Below are 9,498 nucleotides of genomic sequence, written 5' to 3'. Positions count from 1 at the left end.
GATTCATAGGCTGCAATGCCTCCTTAAGCCTAGGGTTTTCTTTCTTTTCCTTTTCTATTCTTTTCTTCTTTTTTCTTTCGTTCTTTTTTTTTTTTTTTTACCAGTCCTGGGGCTTGGACTCAGGGCCTGGGCACTGTCCCTGAGCCTTCTGTGCTCAAGGCTAGTACTCTACCACTTGAGCCACAGTGCCCTTTTGGGCTTTTTCTGAGTGCTTTATTGGAGATACGAGTCTCATGGACTTTTCTGCCCAGGCTGGCTTCAAACTGTGATCCTTAGATCTCAGCCTCCTGAGTAGCTAGGATTTGAGACATGAGTCAGTGGTTCCCAGCTTAGCCTAGGGTTTTCTTATCCATGAAATGGGAGACATAATAAATTATTCTTCCTATAATTGCTATGAGGATCGAGTAGGATAGCTTGTAGAGATCTTGAGTGAATAGAGTTAATTATTGTCAGCCATGATTGTTACAGAGACAAGTATAAAGCATCTGGAATCTTGTCTAGAGTGTAGCGGTTGCTAGAGCAGAGAGATAAACAAGGTGCTGAGAGCCCAAAGGAAGAAGAGAGGGGGCTGGGAAGGTGGCTCAGTGGTAGAGTGCTTGCCTTGCATGCCTGAGGCCCTGGGTTCGATTCCTCAGCACCACATAAGCAAAAAGAAAAAAGCCGGAAGTGGCGCTGTGGCTCAAATGGTAGAGCGCTAGCCTTGAGCTGAAGAGCTGAGGGACAGCGCCTAGGCCCAGAGTTCAGGCCCCATGACCGGACCCAAAAAAAAAAAAGGAAGAAGAGAGTCTCACAGTGGGAGAGGAGATATATCACAGAGGGGATGAATAGGCAAGATTCAATAGGCAGAGTAAGAGGGTCAACAGAGGGGGATGACCCAAAGACAGACAAGCAGGGTCTGTTCATGAGCCAGTCTATGCTCTTGTTGCTGGAGGTTAGGCTGGGCCCATGGTCTCTCAATCTAGAATGTTAAGCCAGGATCTATTTGTGGAGATGCTGAGATTTGGGGCCAAGAAATTTGGATTTTATTTTATAGGCTATGGGGTAAAACACAAGTCCAGTGGCAGCTGAGAAGCAAGAGAAACCAGAGGCGCTGGAAACAGGAACAGGTGAAGCAGTGTTCCAAGACTTTGTATAACAGGCAGAGAAAAAAAAAAGGAAAACAACTCCAAGACTCTCCTCTGCCTCATTTATTTAAACACAGAGTCAAACCAAGTGAATGCCAACAGGATCCAAATAATTCTGAGTTAGGAGTTGTTCTGCGTGATGAGTTTAGGATTATGGAGACGAGTGTGTGCCAACCCCAAACAATTTCCCATCTCTGTTACGTGTGTTTCTGTGTCACCACATGTCTTCCCACAGATGGTATACATTTGGGGATTGCAGAGTCATTTCACTATCGTCTTGAAAAAGCCAGATTTGGGGAGGTAAATCTGTTTCCCAAAGCCAAATATAGTTCTCCACACCACTGTCCTTTCCATCCAGGCAGGTGATGGAGAAATGTGGTTTTCAGAGCTGTGGATGAAGGGACAGGGTGACCCAGCTTGGGAGGGATTTCAAAGGGTACGGGAGGGGCCAGGTGAGAGAGGCTGGCATGGGAAGGAATACTGTTATATAACTAGAGGGAACTCTGGGTGCTGGGCAGATGGAGAAAAGAGGCGAGAATCAAGGGAAGGCAATGAATGTGGATCAAGTTTCTCTGGGGAGAGGAAGGGACAATGTATGGAATGTATGTGGACCCAAGAATTCAAAAAGTCCTTGTGAGTAAGAGACCCAACTCAGCCTCCTATCCTTCCCCATGTATTTCCATCATGGCTGAGAGGGGCTGATTGGATATTGGGTTGTTAGGGCCAAGGATGGAGTGAAGTATCCCAAAGAGTAGCATTCTGCCAAAGAAAGCCTTCTCCATGGGAATTGGGGTCAATGGTCACTCTAGCTGCAGAGAATTTTCCAGAAAAGGGGCAACTCCACAATCCTTCTTTAGGGGAGGACTCCAATGGATGTATTTACCCAATCTCCCTCATCTACACCCCCATCCCTGATTACCCTGGTGGCTGAAGAGTGAAATAAAAATTAGCATGTTTATCCCACTTTTAAATTCATTTAATGAGAACTCATTTACCCTCTCCCAATTTAAATTCGTAATAAACGCCATAACCTTTCAGAGCTGATTATCACCCTCGTCTTCCCACATCTTCCTGTTTGAGAGACTTTCCCTCCAAATGCTCTGGAGCCTGCTAAGAACCTGACAATTTGTCAGGCCGTCAGCAACAGCTGGTGATCCGGCCTTGCTGCTCCAGCCCCCTGCTAAGTGATCTCCCTACGCAGAAGGAGAGGTATCCAGCTCTTAGCTGTGTGGCGGTTTGGGCTCTCTTACTCCCCCTGGGAGACTTGCTCTGTCACTCATCAGTGACCCTTTCCTGAGGTCCCTGCTGACTCCAAGCCGGAACTTAGCCCTTTTTCTGCTCTCTCCCATCCAACAGGGGGCTGCCGAACAAACTCCAAGCTGGTGTCCCAAGTGAGCAGTCGCGCGCCCAAGAACTGGAGTCACCATGGCCGCAGGAGTTGCAGCCTGGCTGCCCTTTGCCAGGGCTGCAGCCATCGGATGGATGCCCGTAGCCAACTGCCCCATGCCCTTAGCCCCGGCGGATAAGAACAAGCGGCAGGATGAGCTGATCGTGCTCAACGTGAGTGGACGACGGTTCCAGACGTGGAGGACCACGCTGGAGCGCTATCCGGACACGCTGCTGGGCAGCACGGAGAAGGAGTTCTTCTTCAACGAGGACACCAAAGAATACTTCTTTGACCGGGACCCAGAAGTGTTCCGCTGCGTACTCAACTTCTACCGCACGGGGAAGCTGCATTACCCGCGCTACGAGTGCATCTCAGCCTACGACGACGAGCTGGCCTTCTATGGGATCCTCCCCGAGATCATCGGAGACTGCTGCTACGAGGAGTACAAAGACCGCAAGCGGGAGAACGCCGAGCGCCTCATGGACGACAACGACTCTGAGAACAACCAGGAGTCCATGCCCTCGCTCAGCTTCCGCCAGACCATGTGGCGGGCCTTCGAGAACCCGCACACCAGCACCCTGGCGCTGGTCTTCTATTACGTGACCGGCTTCTTCATCGCCGTCTCGGTCATCACCAACGTGGTGGAGACGGTGCCCTGTGGCACGGTCCCGGGGAGCAAGGAGCTGCCCTGCGGAGAGCGCTACTCCGTGGCGTTCTTCTGCCTGGACACGGCCTGCGTCATGATCTTCACCGTGGAGTACCTGCTCCGGCTCTTCGCGGCGCCCAGCCGCTACCGCTTCATCCGCAGCGTCATGAGCATCATCGACGTGGTGGCCATCATGCCCTATTACATCGGCCTGGTCATGGCCAACAACGAGGATGTGTCCGGGGCCTTCGTCACGCTCCGGGTCTTCCGCGTCTTCAGGATCTTCAAGTTCTCGCGCCACTCCCAGGGCCTGCGCATCCTGGGCTACACCTTGAAGAGCTGCGCCTCGGAACTTGGCTTCCTCCTCTTCTCCCTCACCATGGCCATCATCATCTTCGCCACTGTGATGTTTTATGCCGAGAAGGGTTCCTCTGCCAGCAAGTTCACGAGCATCCCAGCTTCTTTTTGGTACACCATTGTCACCATGACCACCCTGGGGTAAGTGAGTACCAGTGCGCACTGGACTGGGTGGAGGTGGGTGGAGGAACCATGCAACATTGGATGGCGACATGAATGAGGATAGCTTTGGCAAGAAGAGTCCCTCCTCCAGGGAGTGACAGCAAGAAGCCGAAAGCACCTGCATGATTTGTTTGGTGGGGGCAAGGGGGTAGTTTGCTCTGAATTGATTCTAGGATGGGCATATATCTTATAAAGAGTAGGAAATGAAACCACCATTTCTTTTCCCAGCTATGCACTGTGTGTGTGTGTGTGTGTGTGTGTGTGTGTGTGTGTGTGTGTGTGTGTGTGTGTGTGTGTGTGTGATGGTGACTGCATTCTTTTGTGCATCTGTCAAGGAGATAATGGTGCAGTGGATGTGGAGGAAGAGGTCTGTGAGAAGCTTGGTGAATGGTGTAAGGAAACACCGAGATCACTTTCCTGTAGTATATGTGTATATATGTAGGCTGTTTCCTCTTTTGCCTAACTTTTCTCCTCTGCTGCCGTAGATGCTCATGGTTCAGTGGTTCTGATTAGACTTTCTCTAAGTGACACTGGCTGAACTCAGATTTTCTTCAAATTGAGGCATCTCTTTTCTTCTTTTTTCCCCCTCAGTTAAAAAAAAAAGCAGCAGTTTTGATTTCTCAGATTGAGTTGGTGATGGAATGACCCGACCCACCTGCATGTCTATGAGATGGTCTGAATGAATGGATTGTGTGGTCAAACAGAAGCAGCAATATCATCTGGAGAGGGACAGGTGCTGAGGAGGTCTCTGGGACTCTGCCTTCTCCAGCTCTCTGAGTTATCTTCTTCATTGAGGTCACAAAATGTATTCATGGTGATGGGCTGTGCAGCTTTCCATCAGGGGAAGGGGCTCAGAAAGGAGATTGTGGTCTTCACCCTAACAGGATTAGAGCCAATAAAAAAAGCAAGTTTATAGAGACATAGATTTCATAGGGGTTTCTGCTTTAGCCGTTGGAAGCCACTGAGGCTAATGCAAAATCCCTCCACAATTCATATGCCGACTCTATATTTGCTTAGGCCAGGAAGCATTATATTGCTGATGGAGAATTCATGAAGCTTTTTATTTGGTCTTTGACAATTCAGGTGGTGGTATCCTGGTGATTTGATTTTTCCTGGCTGAAACCCTGTGGTGATGGTGGTGTCCGTTTTTCCATAGCTCTGTGTGTGTGCTTATTGGAAATGACTGAGCAGGTGAGGGGGGCCTTTTAAGCTGATTACATTTGTCATTCTACCATGGGAGGGAAAGGGAACAGCAAGAGAAAGAGCAGGAAGGGTGTCACTGTCCATTTGAGAAGACCACATTTGATCGATTTGAGCATTTCTTTTATCTCTGACTGGGTGATGGAAGCTATCTTTCCTTTTCCTCCTACACACATGCACACACACAAACACACACACACACACATACATGCACACAAACATCTGTGCGCACACGTATACTTCTTCAAATAGCTGCTCTCCCAGAGAAGATAAGAATAGCTATTTGACTTTGTTCTCAACTGATAGGTGTGAGCTTTATCCATAGTGGGATATTTAGAAATAAAATAGGTTAAGGAATTGACTGGACCTTTGTCCCTTTGACCCTGACCATCCTTTCCCCCTTATGAAGGGGACTTCATTCATGACCAGAAACCCCATCCCAGTACCCAGCACACTTCTGAGGTGGGTGACTATCCAGGTGCCTCTTAGGGCATTCAGGATAGCAGAGGGAGAGACATGGATGGGAATAAACACAGGGCAGATTGATGGGTGTCAGAGTTAAAACGAGATTGTTCCAGCGGAGATCAATGGAAACTTCATTGGCCCGCTGCCTATTACTTTTTATTATTAGTATAACAGCATATGGGTGTCTACTATGTGTCAGCAGTGTCTAAGTACTTTGCATATATTAGCTCTAGGTCTTCACAGCAACCTAGTAGGTAGGAAAAGTTTTATAGCCTTAGATAGATACGGAAGGTGAGGCTAGAGAGGTTAAGTAAGTTTCCCATTGACAGAGAGCTGAGTTTGAAACACCACACTGGCTGCTCTCAGGGCCTTTCCTCCTTTCATTCCATTGCTCCCTACTCCATCAGGGCGTCTAGGTAGAAATCAGAACTTCAGCGTTATTACTTTTTTAGATGTCCTCAGAGTGTTACATTCTATTCTAGTCATAGTACTCATCTAGAATATAACTACCCAGTGACTTCTGTATGCCAGGCACTGCACTAGGCACACAGAGACTCTGTAAATCAAGCTTTCTTCTAGGCGGTTTATTGGGCTGCCTTAGAAATTAATGGTTGCTTCAGTAGAAACATCCAGAATTTTACTGCTTCAAAGGAGACTGATCTCCTTTGGCATGCATCCTGTAGATCAAGGAATAAATGAAATATCGGGGAGGGGGAGAATAGGTTTGGCCTCACATCTCCTTTTGGCAAGGGGGTGAGGAAACAGGAAGACTGCCAAGGTGTGAAGGCAAAGAGGAAGAGGAGGATGCTTGTGTTGGGGAGAATGTGGTTCCTCTGACTTTAGGCCCTGTGGACTTCTCAGCCCACACCTGATGATGGAATTGGTTTCTTCTTTCCCATGCATGATGAAAAATGTCTGACTTCTGGGAGGAGAACCAAATGGACAAGAACGGACCTTGAGTCATATCATCCTTAAACTCAGATAAATTATGAGAAAGAAGGCTCCATCCTGGCTGCTATAGCTCAGGGCTGGTTAAGGCTGCTTTGACTGGAGTCAAAAGCTGGCACCATTTCCAGGCTCACTTAGTTGACTATACATAGCAGGTGCTTGGCAAAATTCTTTTTAATGGATGGGTCAGTGAAGATAGGGCACCATCTCCATTTGTCTGACCTGATACTCTTCTCAGTCCCTTCTAGACCTACCTGTGATCTCTTGGGGGAGGAGGGGGAGAGTCAAAGTTTGGGCCTATAGGGCCTGCATCACCACCCTAACCCTGTTGCTCTGTCCCAGCCCTAGTCCTTCTTTACTGGAATCTTCTTACCCCTTCTGGAGACCCTCACTGGCTCCGCTCTGGAAAACCTCTCCTCTTTCCAGCCTGTTTCTGTCCTAACCACCACAAGCTGATCTTTTCCTTACTCTACACCAACATCTGAGTCCCAAATGTCCATGGAATACCAAGAACCAACACCCATCCATAGTCCAATTGCTTCCTAACAGACTTCTCCTTCTTCCATCTCTGACGCTGCCTGCCTCACTCCTTATCCATGCTCTCATTCTTCAATCTGGAGAAACCCAGTCTTCAGCTCCTTTGCAGAAGCTGACAGTCTGAGAGGCCCCGTGTGAGAAAAGGCATTTGCTCCTCCTGACTCTAGTTGCCATCTCTGTCTGTTTTCCCAGTACCTCACTCATGAGTTACTAGGTGACCTCTAGGGAAGGATCTCTTGAAGCCAAATATCACCATTTATTTAATATATCAAAATACCTTAACAATGACCACTCAAACTTCCACCAAGGCTTGAAGACAGGGATTCTTGCAGCCTCTTATGCTTGTGGGGAAGACCCCTAAGCTGTACCCAGGCTTCCCTTGTGCTCCCTGGACAGTTGAGTTCCCAAATGCACCATTCCGGGATTAATTTCGGTGCTCATAATTGATGCTATAAATAAAATAAATCCCCAATTATCTCAGTTAATGGAAGGAAGGGATAACATAGAACAATATTAAATAAGACCAACATAACTGGTTTGGGAATGTATTATATGATATAAACTTTTTTTGAAGCAGATTCTAGTTCTTAAATTTTCTTGGCTTTGCTTGACATCACAAAGGATCTGGTGCAGACCTTGGGGTAGCTCAGTGGGGACTAGGGATAGGGGGAGTATGGGAAAGGAAAGCCTTGTGAGCAAGCATCCATGAGGGCTGCAGGCCTGCATGGGATGAGATGCTCTTGGATGCCTCAGGGACAAGGAATTGGGCTTGGGAGAGGAGCCGATCTGCTTTTGTCCTGATGAGGTGGCCTGCTGCCACTGGTTGGCTCAGTTATGTAATTGAGATCGGCAGCCTATCTGTCACCCTATGCTCAGAGATGAGAGAGCTTTTGACAGTGTCCAAAAATCACTTTAACGAAAACAGAATCGATTTTTACTTCTTCCAAGCACGAAGCAGCCTCCAGGTGATTTGCATTTCCCTTTAAAACACAGTCCTGGAAGGGGGCCCGCCTGGGGCTCCAGGAGACTGAGAGAGTCGGCTTGGGAGATGGGGATAGGAAGATTATGGATTGGGGATCCTTGATCAGCCCTGGAGAGAAGCCTCTCTCAGATCTGTTTTTGTTAACCCTTGAAGTTCCAGAGTTTGGTGTGCACCCTCATCTACTGCTACCAGGGCCCACCAGCCCTCCTCCCATTGCTCAGTGACTCAGCCTGGACATTAGCTAATCATTCCAGTTAAATGAGGGTAGGTCCCTGCGCAGGGGACTGATTGCAAAATGCTCCCTAAAAACAAATTTCAAAGTCTTTTCTTTGTTAACATTTCTTAACTGACCATTCTCCGGTGCTGAAATTCCCAAGAGAAAGTGCAGATTTGCATCCTCAGCATTTATTGAGTGCTTACTGTGTGCCAGGCATGAAACATAAACACAATGGATGTCTAGCAGTCCAGTATATAATGAATCAAATGGGACTCATTTCCCTTCCTGTGAACTTGAATACTTCTTGTTAGAGATGACCCCTCTTTTCTGCTGGGTCTTACTAACTCGAATCATTGTCCCAGCTTAACCCACATCATCTGTTCCCAGAGACTTCCCTGACCTTCCAGGAGCTGGGGGCCCGCTTCTTGCTTCCCATTACAGTTGTGTATTCTTTCATCTTGTCTTTGCCACATTTTATTAATTCCAGTTGCTTGTGTATCTTTCCTTTTGGGATGTGAGGTCATCAAGGGCAGGCCCTTTGTAAGATATGTGTCTAGCACAGAGCCCAATACATAGTGGGCCTCAGGACCTATTTGTTCAACCAAATTGTTTTGTGTCACAGTTTGTCTTGCTCCAACTTTCCCACTTGACAGTCATCTTCTGACCATGTGACAGTGCTATCCAGATGTTAGCTCTGCTGGTGAGCAGGGTGGAGGTGGGAAGGGCAAGCCAAATAATAAGTGATGACTCAGATTTACAAAGGGCTTTTTGCCAGAGATATTTGCATCAGACTTTTGCACTGTTTGAGGCTGCATGACCATACTCTCCTCCAGACTCCAGGATGGAGCAAAAAAAGGGAGCCATGGGTAAACTTCATACTCAATGATCTATTTCATAAATGTTTATTGACTGTCCATTATGCACTGGGAATATAGCAGTGAGAGAATGGTCTGTGCACTTGCCATTTTTAGCAAGCAGGAATAGTAAATAGATAAACAAATAGATAATATTAGGTATCAAACAAAATATGATGTGACAGGGAATAGGGAGTTTGGGGGGGACAGGTATGGCAAGGGGGAATTTGTTTTATGTTAGGAGATCAAGAAGGGCCTCCCAAATAAGTTGATACTGAGCAGAGACCTGGAGGGAGATGGATAGCATGGGGAACAAGCATTTTAGTCAGAGGGAACAGCAAATGCAAAGGTCATCCATCAGGCAGGAAGGGCCTTTGTGCTGTTCTTGGACAAGAGAGAAGGTCCTAATGGTTGAGCTATACAAGAAAGCGAAATAAAGTACCAGGAACAAGGCCAGCAGGGTAGGTAATGGGGAAACCGTTTATGCAGGTGCTTCATGACCATGATATGGACTTTGCCTTTTATTTTTACCTGGTGTGAGAAGCCACTGGAGGGTTTTGAGCTGCTACCTTATTTTTCAAAGCATCCCCAGTAGTAGAGGAATGGGTACAGGTTAGTG

At 47.5% G+C, this 9,498-nt stretch overlaps 1 protein-coding gene across 2 annotated transcripts in view; it reads left to right on the top strand.

Annotated features, from left to right (window-relative positions):
* The first annotated feature begins 2,485 nt into the window (after window positions 1-2,485).
* Window positions 2,486-9,498, top strand: part of Kcnd3 (potassium channel, voltage gated Shal related subfamily D, member 3) — a 219,500-nt gene continuing 212,487 nt past the window's right edge. For both annotated transcript variants that reach the window (XM_013024664.1, XM_013024662.1), the window contains exon 1: window positions 2,486-3,655. In XM_013024664.1, the coding sequence (XP_012880118.1) occupies window positions 2,550-3,655 (1,106 nt within the window). In that variant the 5' untranslated portion in view covers window positions 2,486-2,549. The remainder of the gene's footprint in view (window positions 3,656-9,498) is intronic.

Source organism: Dipodomys ordii, unplaced genomic scaffold (assembly GCF_000151885.1).
Source record: "Dipodomys ordii isolate 6190 unplaced genomic scaffold, Dord_2.0 Scaffold78, whole genome shotgun sequence".
Classification (NCBI taxonomy): Eukaryota; Metazoa; Chordata; class Mammalia; order Rodentia; family Heteromyidae; genus Dipodomys; species Dipodomys ordii.
This window is presented reverse-complemented; position numbering and strand designations above follow the sequence as displayed.